The 16582-nt window shown below is 49.0% G+C and overlaps 6 protein-coding genes across 6 annotated transcripts; 3 read left to right on the top strand and 3 right to left on the bottom strand.

The window, feature by feature from the left end:
• Positions 1-91: 91 nt before the first annotated feature.
• Positions 92-635, bottom strand: BJ212DRAFT_1299388 (uncharacterized protein; the record flags this gene model as incomplete). The annotated part of the gene is made up of 3 exons (XM_041332862.1): positions 92-150; positions 177-377; positions 437-635. The coding sequence occupies 3 exons, from the start codon at positions 633-635 to the stop codon at positions 92-94; spliced, it is 459 nt and encodes a 152-aa protein (XP_041193664.1).
• Positions 636-1704: 1069 nt separating this feature from the next.
• Positions 1705-2222, bottom strand: BJ212DRAFT_1351777 (uncharacterized protein). Its single transcript, XM_041335540.1, has 2 exons — positions 1910-2222; positions 1705-1853 (listed from the first exon to the last, which is right to left on the bottom strand). Exons 1-2 carry the CDS (start codon positions 2043-2045, stop codon positions 1798-1800), a joined length of 192 nt encoding a protein of 63 aa, XP_041193663.1. The 5' UTR covers positions 2046-2222; the 3' UTR covers positions 1705-1797.
• Positions 2223-2328: 106 nt separating this feature from the next.
• Positions 2329-2851, top strand: BJ212DRAFT_1270862 (uncharacterized protein; the record flags this gene model as incomplete). Its single annotated transcript, XM_041330922.1, has 2 exons — positions 2329-2452; positions 2505-2851. Coding segments are annotated over 2 exons (471 nt in total), but the record flags the coding sequence as incomplete, so codon positions are not given.
• Positions 2852-4870: 2019 nt separating this feature from the next.
• BJ212DRAFT_158807 (uncharacterized protein) lies at positions 4871-5537 on the top strand. Its single transcript, XM_041342421.1, has 3 exons — positions 4871-4942; positions 5011-5373; positions 5431-5537. The coding sequence occupies exon 2, from the start codon at positions 5043-5045 to the stop codon at positions 5340-5342; it is 300 nt and encodes a 99-aa protein (XP_041193661.1). The 5' UTR covers positions 4871-4942; positions 5011-5042; the 3' UTR covers positions 5343-5373; positions 5431-5537.
• A 1680-nt stretch (positions 5538-7217) lies between these two features.
• BJ212DRAFT_1299386 (uncharacterized protein) lies at positions 7218-10099 on the top strand (the record flags this gene model as incomplete). The annotated part of the gene is made up of 4 exons (XM_041332861.1): positions 7218-7599; positions 7835-7844; positions 7913-8553; positions 8946-10099. 4 exons carry the CDS (start codon positions 7218-7220, stop codon positions 10097-10099), a joined length of 2187 nt encoding a protein of 728 aa, XP_041193660.1.
• Positions 10100-13066: 2967 nt separating this feature from the next.
• On the bottom strand, positions 13067-15279 carry BJ212DRAFT_1480469 (serine carboxypeptidase S28-domain-containing protein; the record flags this gene model as incomplete). Its single annotated transcript, XM_041340090.1, has 10 exons — positions 13067-13354; positions 13404-13491; positions 13539-13625; positions 13676-13697; positions 13749-13931; positions 14151-14335; positions 14384-14520; positions 14581-14870; positions 14932-14976; positions 15033-15279. 10 exons carry the CDS (start codon positions 15277-15279, stop codon positions 13067-13069), a joined length of 1572 nt encoding a protein of 523 aa, XP_041193659.1.
• Between the last annotated feature and the right edge of the window lie 1303 nt (positions 15280-16582).

The following is a 16582-nucleotide window of genomic DNA, read 5'->3' as shown; positions in this document are numbered from 1 at the left end:
TCGACATTGTTGGGTTATTTTCAATAGGGGACTGGAGCCATCGCAGGTATCCTTGACGTGAAGACTCCGATTCTTTCGCTTACTTACAGGTTCAAATAGCCAGTTCTGCACGTTCTTTATCGTTGTTCAAGATACCCAGCGCGCGTAATACTGGAACGCAGAAAAGATGGACTAACAGCACATATATGCAGACTCTAGCCATGGATGTTCAAGCAAGTCACTGACCGAAAATCGTTCTTCTGGATCCAAGTGCAAACATGCATGGATGAACGCTGTAGTTGCAGCCGCCTCTGCTTCCGACAGGCTGGACTTGATCATTGCGCTCTCGAGAGTCATTGGGAATAGTTGCTCGATACGCAGTAACTTCCCTGATATGGCTGATGCAAACCATGTTCAACAGAAATGAAGCGGACGCCACGAGCAAAGGTGCACTGACTACTCTCGTCAAGGCATTCATCACGCTTGCGGGACCTCGCTAGGGTCTTCTCGGAGGAATTCTCCCCCATCACCTCCGCTGTCTTGGTCAGATTTTCGATACGCCAAGTTTGGCCTTCTTGTGGGTTGAACAGCCAGCGTCCAGCGAGAAGCCCAAAAATCTGCATGGGACACATAATATGACGCCCATATGTCCACATTGGTATCATAGTCGGTGCCAAGGATCACTTCTGGAGCACGCAAGGCATATGCACTGATTACTCTCGTCGGAGGGTTTCTATTGGTCCATTGCGCTGTAAGATATTATATGTAAGCCAGTGGTTGTATTGACAAACACGAGGAGAATGCTTGCCATTGCCGAGATCTGCGACACAAACTGAATACAGTTCTACAGTGATGCCGGGGTCGTTCCACCGAAAAGGATGAGGAATAGGCTACGGCCGCATGATTGGGTAATGTACACCCCGCAATTCAAATTCACTGTCGACCTTGGACGAGAAGCTCCTGAATGGTTCTGCGTGGCATTTCCTTCGTCGAATAGCACATTGTCGGGCTCGAGGTCTGTTTCGGTAAAAATGACATGATTATGTTGCGTCCTGTGACTATGTGTGTATGATATTTGTGGCATGCAGCAGAGCCAAGGCTTCCATAACTTGAGCAACGATAATCTTGACTTTTCGCAGGTCGAGCAATTGTGAGGGCACCGAACACCCAAAGCTATTCACACTTATACTGAGAACAGGAAGAACCAAGTAGAGATGTTGACCATGAGGTCTATATGTCGTCACGGGGGCGAGGTAGAAGAGATTTCTTGGTCGAATCAGCGATATTTAGCATGGTCTCCAACAGCAGATGGCCGTCGTGATGACCTTGGGCAACATTAACAGTCAGAATTTTGATGGCACAGCATCTCCTCCGCTCTGAGGGAGTGAACATGAACATTGAGCGCTCAGTGATACCTGTGTGGATAATTCGACTTACGAAGAATCTTAAGTCAACCAATTCGAGAAAAACTGCCATCTCCCCAACTTTCTCAAAATCTCATAGCGAGAATTGTTGAGTTGCATCCCAAGGCTAGCTGGAACGAATCCGAACCCCTCCATTCCAGATAGAGTTAGTGGTTCTTCAGGAAACGGGTTAACGATCGGGGATAGCAAATCTGAATATGCTTTTACTCGACTTTCAATACCTCTGTACAAACCAGACAAATGGCTAAGTATGGCAAGCAAAATAAGTATGGATGATGAGTAAGTCAAGTCTTCACCTGACCTTGAACTTGTTGCAGATATTACGTACTACCAACCGTCTACACGTGCACGATTAAGGCCTAATGGAGTGGACATTCCGGGATAGGTCATGCACTTATTGCACTGTCCCTCTCATCTCGCTCCGTGCGCTTAACTTTAAGCTAGGCAGACCTTCATTGATCCTGTAGCACATCAGGGTCTTCTCCGTTGAGACCTGAGGCGCTCACTATGCTCCGCAATGAGAATAGGTAAGTGTGCAGGAAGAAAAGAGCGGGGTCTGCCGTAGTCTTGAAATGGGTTATCTCTGTTAAGGGTTCTTTCGTAGGTAGTCATTTGAGCGCTGACCGTAACAGGTGTATGCATGCAAATGGACAATCCTCACGGGAGCAGCAGAACTGGAGCACCGGCAGTGGATATTCTTGAACATCGGGCTAGAACATGGATTTTAATGAGACACTGGTGACTGAGAGTTCGTTGCAAACCTTGCCAATTGTCAGTACTGACAGTAGTCCCGGTGTTTACTAGTGTTTACGGGCATTCCTAAACAAGCATGACGCCTTTACTTTGAACTGGACGTTGGCTCAGCCAGCGTGACTCACCTTCAATCTTTCTTGATGTGCTTTTACTTGGACGGTCCCTTATGGCAATGGAACTCAATGTCACCACCGTGAGCTGGCCCTCTCTTTACAACCCAGCCATCGAGCTCTCCGTCAGACGTGGTCTCCTGCAACCCGTGCAGCCAGGTGGCTCTTATCTCATCAATCCAGATGGTAGGACATTTTCTGTTACCTCCTACTGCAGAAAGCTTATGGGGCTCCATAGATATCTTTCGCTTCACTCTTTACTGGACTCTTATTTTTCACATTCCTTTCTATGCCATCTGTGGCATCTATGCCTTCCTCAATTTCGCGTTCCCGCCTTCGCGTCGATCAATAGCGACATTCCCACTTGAAACCTCTTCCCGCATTCCCTTCTCCCCCAATTCGAACCAAACCGAACAATGGATCAAGCGTCCACGACCTAACGTTCGCCGTTCTCGACTCACTTTTGCCCTCCTCGTCATTCTTGCGTTTCTGTTCATTAGTCTCACTGGTGCTGTCATGGGAGCAGCTGTAGTCGGCTTCGTACTTGCAGGTGTATACAAGGCAGGCGGCTTTTACATGTCCACGTGCGTTTGTTGTCTCTGCGCCCGCAGCATGCACATACTGATCAAATTCATCAAGCTGGGTCCCGTTCGTATGGGCTGTGATCCAGAGCCTCGTAGGGCTTCTGGCGTAAGTGGACCCTTTTTTTCTCGTCTGTTGCTGTGCAATCTCAATCAGTACTGGCAGGATCTGGCCGTCTATCATCAACATCATTTGAGCTCTTGTGACTCTGCGAGTTTGCGTCCGAGATTATGGCTCCCCCTCGGATTCGGCACGCCTTGCCTTGCAACCCCTATACCCCCAGGCGATCGGTATTTGTGCATCGCGTCTTTGCCTTCAGCCTCGTGCCATGTCCTGCGAGCAGGGTGTTGCTGTGGAGCTTTCACAGCGTGTACTGCTGTCACCTTCAGCGAAGCGCAGTTGCTCCATAGTCAGCTGAAACGATGGTTCAACGGGCATCAGCGGGTCACTGGGTATCTCAACCTTTCCGCGGCTATTCTGTGTAGCATCATCGCTTTGTACAGGTAAAGCTACTCCTAGCGCATCCCACTGTGGGTATTAGAATATCGCACTCTTCATCCTCTCACGGCGGTCACTCTGTATCTTATACATACAGACAACGCCAGTTGAAGCCGTATACAAGTGACTTCATCCATGTGGTCAGGTGGCCAAGTGCGATGATTCGCAGTAGGACGTGGAATGTGCTTCCAGAAAAACCATGTCGGCTGCATTTCCATTCCCTTGGAGCTGTTCACTATGACTGCAGAAGGGTTATCGCGTACTTTCGTGCCCCGCCGCCCCCTCTCTCCCCGTCTTCTCATCCGAGCAATTTCTCCCCCTCCGTTCAAGCGACTCGCCTACTAGAAGCTACCAGAGTGTTCAATTAATGCATCAATCTCATGTTGTGGGGAACTTGCTAACCCATGAGAAATTTAATGGTAACCGTTAATATATTTAACCCTCCTGGGCATGAGGGCCGACAGAGCGCTCTCAGTCCTTTCCAGTTAAATGCCGCCAAGTTCTTCGTAACCATGCGACCGGTGAGCGCTGCTGGAGGATGAGGAAGTTCGGGACCAGCAAAAGGGAACGCGAAGAGAATGCCGACGTCTCCTCGATACGGTGCCTGCATATGCTACCGCAGATCAGGTAGACAGTGGAGGAATTAATACTCATCTTTAACTAACTCGCAATGATCAACATACCTGCCAGTGCGTAGTTCACGTTTGCCTGAAAAGTGGCCCGAGCGCCAGCGCTAGAGATGCATATTCAAATACAACGTAAAGTACTTGGATGTTCACGGTGCAATTCAAGGATTTCGAACGTTCTGTGTTGAATATCATAGTTATCTACGAGCAGCATTGACAGATTATTGCGACACTGATATCCCTCTTAATTACTCTACAACGGTAGATACTACTGCATTGTTATTGTGCATATATGTGAATATTCCGAGCGCGCAACCTGTGCGACTTCGTAGTAGTACGGCCGCAGAAGCTTGAAGCATGTCTTGTGAAAACATTTCAAGGCCATGCTACCGTACTACTCTGAATTCAAGAAGAATAAGACCTGTGACAAGGCCGGCTTATACTGGTATGGTCACGATCTGGTACAAGTACGTTGTAGAATACAGCTCATTGAGTACTGATGAAGTTCCTGCACATGCATGTTGGAGTACTTGGGACCGTGAGACAATTTTTGACCCCGCTCAAGAGCGGGGTCGGTTGAACCTTGTTATGTAAATACCCCAGGCCACTACATTACAATCCCCCGTGTTTTGAATATCTGGTGTGCTATGGTAAGTCATTTCCTGGTCATGTTTGCGATTAACAACAACTTGGAACGACCGAATTTTCCGTGGCCCATGAATATCTGTGTGTGGAGATTGCGGCTGGTGTGTGTGCTCACTGGCGTTAATCGATTCATTGCCATAATCACCATAAAAATCCCTTTTATCGATCTTCATCCAAGCTAGGCAAGTGTGATATCATACGCGTGTCGTTTCGAACCTCGATGTCCCAAATGCCTCCATCAATATGTAATCCACGAACCATAACCATTTCCGACGTTCCGATTTCTGGCGATATCCTCACGCAAGGGTGCCACAGAGCGATGTGAGTAAGTATGTTTGATCATCTATACTGCTTCATTGAAACCTCCCTTCATTAACGAGAACGACATCACAGCATCACCCCGCGATCCACGTGCTCAGGGCGTGATGGCGTCTCGTCCTTGCTTCGGGGACAGCTTCGCACTTAGCCCCTCACTTATCGCTATATTATCGGCTGCCGCTCCGTTATCGTGGTATGACGTTGCTGCGGAGGGTTCGACAGGCTGGTGCTATTCATGCGTGGGTTCTCATGATGCCGACAGGGGTGGTATCTCGAGACTGCTTCTGGGGCGTGGTGTACGCTGTGGCATTCGGAAATATGCTGGTCATGGAGATGCTGGCTTTGTTCGTTGTGGCGAACTGATGTGTTCAAATGATTGCAACAATTTTGCTTGCGGCGTCGCTTGATTGGATATTTTTGATTTGCAAGATGAGTAGAGTATGTCGCACTGTGATACTTTCACGCCACCGCCTTCCACTCTATCCGAATCACCAGGACTACTGCATCACGGAGTTTGGAATGAGTCCAGATAAATCATTGCATTGAGTAGGTCAAAGTTCAATGATAAAGGGCAGGAGAAGTTTGATGGTCACCGTTTCCGTAAACTTACACTGTCTCGTAGCATAATCGACGCAACATGAAGGTCCCACAGGTGAGCAGATTAGAGTGCACTAGCCAGTTGCGACGATCGGATAGCTGTGTCCTGCCTGCACATCTCTAGCCCGTCGTCATCGCCTTACTAATTTTTCCGTGATCATACCCAGAACACCGTCCCAGATCTGTGGTGGTGTGCAGCATGCATCTTTGCATGATGCACCTAATTAGCCTCGCGATGTTGCGTTGCCCACCACTCATCTTGCGTCAATTATCGACAGCTGCTGCCAGTAGATTAACTGCTGCCAGAGCCTAGTGCTAGGGCTGAACACAAGGCAAATGTCACCGAGGATATTCCAAGACACCGGGACCCCCTGAACGCTACGTTTGAAATCCGCGGAAGAATTTGGAGAAAGCGCGGAACCTCGTGTTGGGCGTAGGGATGCGTCGTGATTGATTCGAGGCTTCATCTGATGTGATTGGCCATGCTTAGACAAGGTTGGGTTCGAACTGTAGGTAACGGATGCTTTATTTGCCAGCCTGCTGAACTCGAGTGCTTTCTTTAGTTCAAAACGTTGTATGTGGATGTCAAATGCGCGTTATCTGATAAGTACCCCACGGAAAAAGGGAATGAGAAAATTTTAATCTGATTCTCGAAGAAGCGCTGCCCTTCTGGTGGGCGGACTCCTGATCGGAAGCCACTAAACGATTGCGAACGGAGGTAAATTTTCAATTCTCCAAGTCAGCGAATCGTCTGATCTTATCTGTGGCGCCGGAAGGTTATTAGGTCAAAGCTTTGACGTATGCACTTATGCATTTGACGTACGTATGCTGCCATTCAAGTGTACATAACGAACATTTAGCAGCTCACGGATCCGACGTCCACGTTTGCCGGTGTCGTGATAATAGGGTAGACGGTATCATGAGCACACGCTGCGCTAACATTTGTTGTTCTCTTCGCGTATATGGCGCGAGACCACGCAATAGCTGAGAATCACTGCCGTCGTGACGACACGGAGGCTGAAAATTGACCGGGTTCTTCCTTTCAAAGATCTGAAATTTGGAAACGGTGGTAATAGTGAATGGGAATTAAGATAAGATTGGGGAAGAGCCTGGGAGGATCGGTGCCACAAGGTCAACATGGACAAAGAATACGTACAAGTAATAATATTTGATCTTTTATGATAGACGCCCAAAGGTCAACCGATAAAATTTTATTGATTGCAGACAGTACCTGCTGTACTTACATCTGTTGGGATATTTTTTCTGGAGAATGAATGAGCAGAATTTCAGCCAAAAATATAGCCAGGGTCTGCAGAGGGATTCGGAGGAATGAAGAATTAGGAAATATGATTATTATCTTTGAAACAGGTGTAATCTGATTGGCTGGATTTAGTTTATGGTCGTTATCTTTTGGGTTTATCGGCTCCCGCCAATACCAAAAATCATAAACACTGCGGTGCCCGACTCTCCTCTGCCCGTTTATTTCTCGCCCCCCCTACGTGTCTCGCTCACAATAATACCCCTCTCCTCACCGTCGCTTACGTCGACCACGCACCATTCATCGTCAACCTGTACAGCATCAGTGAGATTTTATTGTTCCGCGCGCGGTCTTAAGGCACCAGCTGACGTTCAACGTGTTCAAGCAGTCAACATATTGTCTATCTTACTACTGTCTGATAAAAAAAATGTCGCCGATCGTAATGGAATCTCCTGCGTTGAACATGCATCATCCTGCGCTTTCTACCCTCTCCCGGATACAGCAGCAGTTCTCGCCCAGCACAGCCCCAGAACATGCTGCAGTACAACGCGACTCTTTGTCTAACTCACCGGTCCATGCCGGGTCCGTTCAGCAGAAGATAAACCCAAGCGACTTCACTTTTGAGCAACTTTTGCAGTCTAGGGAGCGGCCTCAACCTGTTGTAGAAGACCAACCAACGTCGACACCGAGCGCGCCCCAACAGCAGGCGCCCCAACAGCAGCAGCGTACTGGCTGCACTAATTGCGGAGTCGTTGACACGCCCCTGTGGCGACGCGACACCGAGGGCAAAACCATCTGCAATGCTTGTGGTAAGTGATCTCTCTTCATCTCATCTCTTTCATTTCCCGTCCTACGCCGTCACGTGTCAACCCATGGTTGGTGGGCTCGTGGGCGTCCGTTTCCAAAACACACCCCGTGCACTCCATATCACATTTGCAGCATTCCGTTGCATCTGAAACGTGTTCCGTGCATGCTTCTGCCGGTCAACATGTTGATTGGCCAATGTCATTTCCTGCGTTTCTTTCCCTACCTACCGCTTGGTAGTGCAGTCACAGTGTGCTGATTAAAATGTGTGCAACTCGTGTGCGCATCGCTTGGGTTTTTGCTCTTTATTCGATATAGGCCTCTACCTCAAATCACGCAAAGTCGCACGTCCCCATCCCTGGCTCGCACGCCAACGCCCACTGCGACAGCTGCAGCCCCCGTTCGCCAACCCCCAAACGGAAGTGGGGACACAGATATGTCCAATCCAAATCAGGCATCTTTGGTCGTACCAGCGACATCTCCTAGCCAACTACAATCGTCAAAGAATCAGGAAACGTTGTCATCATCTCAACCTGAGAGCTCTGGGCAGCCTCAGCCAAAACCCTCTTCGAAAAATTCGTCCCCCGCTAAGTCCATATCTGCTTCAGGTGCACACAACATTTCTATTGGAGGCACGTGTCCAGGTGACGGACGATGTGATGGCACTGGAGGATCTAGTGCTTGTGCCGGGTGTCCTACACTCAACAATGCACTCGCCATATCCGGAAGATTAGAGATGACGGCCCCTGCAGACGAATCGTCACCGTCTGCGCCTGCGCGAGGTGTAACTCCCACCGGTGATGCGCCGTCACCCGGTGTCGATACCGAAAGCCCAGCGTCAGGGCCTGCGAAGAAAGTCAAGCCTACTGTTGGAGCGCTCAGTTGTGCTAACTGTGGTACAAGTACAACACCATTGTGGAGAAGAGATGATGTTGGTAACAACATCTGCAATGCTTGTGGTGCGTTTCAGATTTCGTTTTAGCTCGCATGCTCTTGCCATTGGCCTTATCTCCGCAAACTCCATTCACTTTGTAAAATTTCTTGCGGAGTGCACGTTCATCTCGCGATTGTCGCGCGTGTCTATCATACCTCGTTTCCAGAATTAGGGAGCCCGCCAGCCCAATTCGCCATTCACGTAATGGGAAAATGGACATTCGAGTTATTCAAGTTATCCTTTGTTTATCTTCCCTCCCACGATTTGTGGAGACGAGTACCATACTGGATGGGTTGCTCGGATATTCTTGGCACCCGTCGGAACACTTTAATTTTGACATATTGATTGATATCATTTGTTTTTTTGCCTTATCACCGTTTGGTCGGTTTCAGCACTGACCGTTGGGTTGCTTTCCAGGTCTTTACTTCAAGCTTCATGGCACGCATCGTCCCAACTCCATGAAGAAGACTGTCATCAAGCGACGGAAACGTGTCCCAGCAGCCGCAGGGATGTCGTCGGGGCGTATGTCAGATCAGGCTGCGGCCGAGGCACTTGTCTCAGTCGGCCGTCTTGGTAGCCAACACGCGAACACCGAGGAGAGTGATGGCGAGATAGAAGAGCCTCAACCTCGCCGGAAGCGAGCACGGCGTGGAAAGAGCGATCGGGAGAAGGGCCGTTTGCGCGAAAAGGATGATGATGAAGATATGGGGGAGGCAGAAGAGGAACAAGAACCTGTCAGTCGGCGGAAGAATGAGCGGACTACGCGGAAAGCGTCGCGCGACTCGCACGGTTCCGCATGGGCAGAAGGCACGAGCATACAACAGATTGCAGAGGCTTTGAGCGGTGTCACCGGTGATCGCGCCCATTCATTACCGCGCAGTTCCGATATGGAACGCTTCGCACATGCTCACCATCTTGCACGCACTGGATCGGGCCATGGCGCATTCATGGCAGCGCCCCATGCTGGATTCGATCTCCCTCCTCTTAACGCCGCTCTTGGTGAACGATTTGGCGGCTACGGACCCCCTGGTCTCTTGGGTAATCGTGATTTCGGTGGAACGCCGTCTAGCTACATGCGCTCTGGTTCCAATGCGCCAAGCAGGACGCATTCGCCGTTAAACCCTGGTCTTTCTGCTCCTGGTTCGGGGTACGTCTTACCGCCACCTCATGGCATGGGTCATGGATATTACGGATCCCTCGGTCATTCGCCCCCGCCTCATGATGTTTTGAACGGTGTCTTGACGTCAGGTGTTCCGACTGCGAGTGAGTTGAGGCAACATTACCTTGAACTGCACGAGCAGCGGAAACGGTTAGAGGAGATGATCCAAAAAACGGATGCTTTGATGGCTGGTGTCAAGCGAGGTCTTGACGACATAGCGAACGTTTCCCAGCAGCAACACCAGCAGCAACAGCAACAGCACTCTCCCCAGCATTCTCACACCTCCCCCGAACAGCCTGCGCAGCAGACTACAGTCTCATCCACCGCGGTGCCTTTGACTCGTTCCGGCGACAAGGACAGAATTAGAGAACCTGTTTGGCCCGTGTCGCCTGAACAGCCCCCTCGCGAATAACCAACTCTCCTGCGACTCTCCAAAAATGACTTCAACGTCATCGCTGTCATTAGCTTTGCAAATTCGTTTTGTCGGTATCGTTTTGTCCATAATCCCCACTCGCATTACCCCTCACGACACGTCGCTCTTGTGATCATCTTGCTTTCTATGTTTGACCGACGGTCGGTCCGGGACTATTTGTTGAGCACTTTTATTCATCAACTGACCACCTTGGTGAACTATCTATTTCTCTATCTCTTCGTCTCTTGGTTACCCCAGTTCATGCTTTGCACGTCTTCTATGTCAATATTAGGTTTGTCTTGTTACTTTTGATACCTTCGCTATGCATATTGCCCAGTACTATGATCCGTTTAAAGCACTTTTCCACGAGCACCCCTGTTCTTCTTGTCCCTTCATGTTTTGTTTTGCGCGTATATTATATCTATGTCGCCCCATAGTGTAGATCGCTGGTCATTGATTGTGGTCGGTGTACATTTTCTAATCTTTATATACTCATCGTTTATACAGTGTTTCGGCTGGTTGGCTTCACCCTACTCCCTAGAGTTCGTGTCTTGTTGTCTCAGCCTCGGCATGCCATCTATTTCTGTTTATCCAGCAATCACATAGTATTTTTGACCACACTCCTGTTCGACTTGTCTCTCAAACATAACACGGATGCTCAGGAGCCATCGAGAGCTGTAGGGCTTTCCCATAGACGAGTCGTTGGCTCTCTAGTTTGGCTCATTCTCTCAGTCCTGACACACAGTTACGCCGTAGGGACAATGTGGCCAATGCAACCGTGCGCCGTTGTGCAGGTGAGCACAAGTTTTCACAAACTCGTGATCGTCAAGATGGTTAAACCATCACCCAGCTCCTTGCAGTTTTCACGGATCAACATACAAACAGGTCTTTGGTTATTTCCGCCTGAATCTTGTGTCACCTGCTTTTCTTGCGGCACTCAAGAGGCAGCCTGATTTGTGCTAGGGTGCCAAATATCAATTGTAGATGTGCCACTCTGAGCAGTTCAAGGATTAACTTACTTCCCTGGATCGAGTAACAACTCGATCCACTGTTATACAGGTCACTTTATTGTTGTCTTGACTAACAAAAACCTTCACGAGATGCATTCAAGCATTTTTTGAGTACCCTTTCATTTACGGGAGCGACGTTAATGCCATCATGAATGAGCATTTGACTCACGTCGCCTTGCAGTCAATCCGTCTCCTCCGGTACGTGCTTGAAAACCATGAGGCTCTATATACACCCTCTGTCACGCTCCGAAGATGTAGCTGGGACGGTCAATATCAACTTATCTGAGCGCTGCAGTGGTATCAAAAAGGCACCGTCTCAGAGACCCCAACGCTTTGCCTGTCATACGAGGCTTTTGATATTTCTATGTCTGCACTGATGTGCTCAGTAGTCCAGATCTGTACTTCAACGTTAACGGACGTCAGGACGTCGGTTACAAAGTTTCAGCTACTAGTAGTCGGAGGGACCTAAGCTAGCGGTTATCGCGGCCTCAGGTAAACTGGTATCGACTACATGGAGCATGAGCAAATGGATCTATGCCTCAATGTGATTCAAGTCAAGAACATAACATACAGCCTGGGATCATAGAGATCGCGAGGACGCACCAGGTTGTGAAACGTAGCTCGAATGTGATACATCCATATCCCAGCTAAGGTAAGTAGAGGAATGAAGGAAGAATCTATAACGAACAAAGTTCGTCAAAACCGCCCAAGCTGTACCATGAAAATTACCTTTCCCGGACGGCGTCTCCTAACATAACATCTTTAGCTTCTTATCACTGAAACTCAAGGAATCGAAAGGTGAAATGGCTCCAACTTCAGTCGACTCTCGGCATCTTCTCCAGGTTAAGAGCCTCCGCAGCACTGGATTATGATGGCCAAATTGGAAAAACAGAAATGAGGGGACCAGCCTATAGATATCCACGCCGACGAACTTGGTCTGGTGGCGCCAGTGGCATGTTTATGATGACTAAATGTGCCAATTCCCATAGGGAGTGCGGCTTGGAACGCAACATTCTTCCACTGAAAATCTGAAACATAAAACAGTCATGGTGTAAGTTATCATTATATGACTATTTTAGTCCCCAGAGTCTAGCTTCGTCTGGCTCGAGACTCGGCGAGAGTCACTGACACGATCTTAATAGGTTGGGTCGTTACTCGGGGTGGGATGCCGAAGCAGGTGGAGCTGCTCGGAAGGGCGAGACATCTGCTCACAAATTCGATCATAATATGTCGAATGACCGAGTTCTTCGAGTAGCTTCTCAACGGAATATGTGTCGATACCTCATTGTAAGTCAAGAACACTCGATTAAAAGTCACTACGGAGTGTGAACTGCGATGCGAAAATTAAAGGGAGCTCGAGTGGTGGTTGGGTCTAAAGAAAAATTGCGGGTGCGAGTGGGGTACGACGTCGTGGCAGAGAGAATAACGAATGCAGGAAGCGGACAGCGTTCACTCAGCTGGACGTATGGTGCTAGGACATCCAGGCAGGACTACATCACCCAGCAGTCTGTCCAGCTTCGCCTATCGCAAACACGTTGAAGTCAGGCGAACAGCGGTTGGGGCGGGGCCGGGCGTCAACTCGGTCCGAACGCTGGCAAGATTGCCGTCAGGGTGTACGAGAAGACTTGACATGCGGGCTTAACGAGATACGAAGCTGGTGGTGGGTATTCATGAACGATTAATCAAATGTACATTAGGGAGCAAGCGAACGAGAGTACTGTGAAGAACGAGTACTGTGAAGGAATGAATGTATTGTGAAAGGAGCGAGAGTACTGTGAGAAAGGAGCGAGTGGATCGTATGATGCAGTGAAGAAGAAAACCACGAGGAAGAAGAAAACGCTTGTCGCTTAGCTGGACGTGTGGTGCCGGTTCTATCCGAGCATTCAGGAACCGGCACCTTAAACATTCCATCAAGCACTAGTAGGTTTCCACTCAGAAAGCCACTCATGCATGTAAATCAAGCTGCTTCCTGCACGGCCGCGATAGTCGAGTCTACAATGCCATTCTCCGTGATCATGTCTGAGCAGTGGAATCCATCGCCCTCATAGATTGGCATGCTGAGAGTGTTGGACTTATTCAACCCATCAGCAGAGACAGTTGCATCGCGCCATGGGTCACGCAGGCCGTTAGCGAAAAAAAGACGCGGGATGTTCACGTTCCAACCGGCATACATTATGTCAGTCTGCGCAGTGGTCGGCTGAGGTGGATAGGCAAAGGCTTGAGGAAACATGTTCACGCATTGGCGCTGAAGATTATGGTGAACAATGCTCATGTTTCGTGTCCAATATACGTACCTCTTCATAAATGGGTTGGAGGATGCGGCTTACAATTGCGGGCTGGCCTTCAGGAGGGCCAACCTGGTACCATCCGACTTGATTGCACCTGTAATAATTGTCAGGGTGGATATTCGAACTACTGAGAATACATACACCATCCAAAACCATGACCTTTCTGCATTATTTATGGTAACATTAGTCCAGTAGGACTGGCTCGTGTTATACGTCCCAAGACAAGCTCTAGCTTCACCGTCAGCCAATCTGGAAGACTACATCCCAAGAATACGTACTCGGCACCCCCGTCTCCACAGACTTTACTATCAAGTTTAGCTACATCAATCAGAAATCAAGGGGACTGCATACCGTAGTCGTAGTATGTGGTATTCCAGAAGTTACCCCAAGAGTAGATAGCATTATCAAGTCCCCATCCCTGAGGTCCGGCGCTAACGCCATCCTTGACTTCAAGTGCATCACAGAACTCGAAGAACATTGCTCCTGGGCCAACATCGGGCTGCAGAGATTGCCAGTCATACAGGTTGTATTGAACTGTTGGTGCAAGAAAAGTTAGTTGGCTCAAAAAAGCAGCAGATCAAATTGACAAAAAGAACACTGCAGAAGAAAAAGAGATAGGAAAGACCAACTCGCGACCAAATCAGCACGCGTTGGTGAAGGGAAGATAGATCGCAATGAGTATTGCCCAGATCGGAAAGCATGCTAAGCATGCTGTTCGTTCTACGCAAATACATAAGGACAACGATGACTCACGTGCACTGGCGAAATCGTCCACGTGTACAACATCTCCGAGGCCAAATGTTTCCTTGAGCGTCTGGATTCCAGCGGTGTCATTGGCCGCGAACATCCTATCCAAGTATGCAATCACTGCCTGTACATCAGACGAACAGTTCTGTGGCATGTACTCGCGAATAGGTGTGAAATAATCGTAAAAATCGCTGTTTGGTCAGAGAACAGCGATCCAAGGCCAGTTTCAACGAACGGACACGTTGTATGCGGATACATTCAGTTGATTATAACGGAAGGAGAAGCAATCAGAATGATGGGAGATGCGCGGTGATATGACATACGTGATGGCTTCTACGACGGCCGAAGATGCATATCCAGCCCAGAAAATTCCCGGCTTGCTTTACGTTAATCATTATGCTGAAATATCAAAATTTTGTTTGAATTCTCACTTGACCATCGTCCAACTCGTGAGACCCCCCGAGTAGCTTCCTCCGATCAATATCCATGGCGCCTGACCTGGTTTTACAGCATCACCCCCAGGCATAGGAAGGTCAGCGGTGGTGGCGAAATATGCAAAGTCATCGATAGCCTGCTGGATAGTGAGGAGAGCTAGGGATTGTGATGTGAGGTTGTCATATGGATTGGAATAACCAAAGAAACGGTGTTCAATGACGATGGCTGCACCATTTTGTTGTTGGGCGATGCGACCATTGATGGTTACATTGGTAGTATACCCCTCGTAGCCTACAAGTCAAGTGCTTGAGAGAAAGTCGCAAATCTCGCAAATAAAGAATGGTAAACTGACCATCTGCGTCACCTTCTCCAGGCGTCATCAAGATGATGGGGCCACCTTCAATGCATCAGGCTAACATTACTCGGAGCTGTACCTTAATCCTCACAACATACCAGGCTCGTAGAACTCCCAGTTCATCCAGTATCGCTGTTTAAAGGTCCCGAGATCTGAGTTGTTGTGGTCGATGAGCTGATCAAAGTAGTAGACGGTCGTAATAGGTGGGAGCGCTGTGCCATTGAATGAAGTGAGGAAACGTTCAGGCACTGGGAGCTTTGGTAGAGAAGGCATGCCGCGAAGCATGGCATTGGGGATAGCTGCTCGGGCGAGGCCTGAAAGGATGAGCAATGCAATCCACATCATGTCCGGCCTTGAAAGCTTGAAGCTTGACAGCCAGGGTGGGGTTAGATAATTTGAACATGGTCGGGGAAACACTTTTTATAGCCATGGCAGGATGCGTGAGTGGGTAATGTAACACTTGCAATTTGACACATCAATGTACTACTCGCTTCGCAAGAGAGGATATGATTGGACGTTACTCGATGGCCTTACGTGACAGCGCGCCCAACAAAATGATGGAACGACCCAGTACGTATGGATTTCCTCTGGAGTCTGAACTTGCGGCGCACAGGCTGATATGGATTTACATGCATGGCAAATACTGATGTAGCAGAGATTTATGATGGTCATCGTGGTGCCACAAAGGCTGGCTTGACCTGGGGATTTCAAATTTAATACAAAAAGGAAGTCTTCTGATCCTGTGAGAAAGATTGCACCGTAACACCATACGATGGCCGGCATGGCCACTGACTCAGAGGCCTCAAGCTTGAAACTCCTTTGGAAACGACAGGTTGTACCGCGGTCAAAGCTGTTCTTGCTCTTCCGCACTGCTGGGGAAAGGCCAGGAAGAGTATTACTAGCCTTGACGCTGGCCCGCTGGGGTGGTTCATACCGAGAAGGTAGCGAGAATCTGCTGCAACTTTTATCTTGATTAGCCAGTGCGATAGCCTTCAGTTAGTCCCAGAGGCGCTCAGGTCAGTGTTGCTGATAAGTAGTTTTGCCGACCCATTCAGTAAATGATAATACTGCCAGGACTCCGAGTCAGTATGGTCCAATAATTTCCACTAGCAAGGCCCTCCATTCTGCACTTAGCCTTCAATATCTCATGATCTCTGACCAGCTGCTCCGCATTCTTGTCACACGTCGGGACCTCAAGCGTCCACTACTTTGATAATAGGCTGGAGCGTGTTGTGATATGTGTGATTGGAATTTCTGAAAGAAAGGTGTTCGATTGTGGGTGCAGGTGGCACGTCGGGTGCTAGTAGAAAATGTGTGGGCACATGGTAAATTACCAGCTCTCTTCGAACACGGTGCATATAGGCGGGTAGCGCCTACGGAGCAGAGTAACATTTTGTAGTGCGCAAGACGGAGGGAGCGAAGTTGCGGGGCATGGAGAGAAAGAATAGTTCGCCGACAGCAACGGCAAGCCTCAGGCCTCAGGCATCTAGCACATCGAGCAGCGTCCCCATCATGGTCAATGGTATGCTGATGTGCAGGCGCACGTGATCCCCGAACTCTCCGGCGCCGGGCGGGCTCAAGTTCTTACTCCAAACAGGGAACCATCATGCATCATGGGTTAGAATATTGTCAAGCAGCATGTGCCACG

The sequence above is a fragment of the Suillus subaureus genome (assembly GCF_016647635.1).
Source record: "Suillus subaureus strain MN1 chromosome Unknown BJ212scaffold_14, whole genome shotgun sequence".
Classification (NCBI taxonomy): Eukaryota; Fungi; Basidiomycota; class Agaricomycetes; order Boletales; family Suillaceae; genus Suillus; species Suillus subaureus.
The sequence above is the reverse complement of the archived record's forward strand: the minus strand, read 5'-3'. Positions and strand labels throughout refer to the sequence as shown.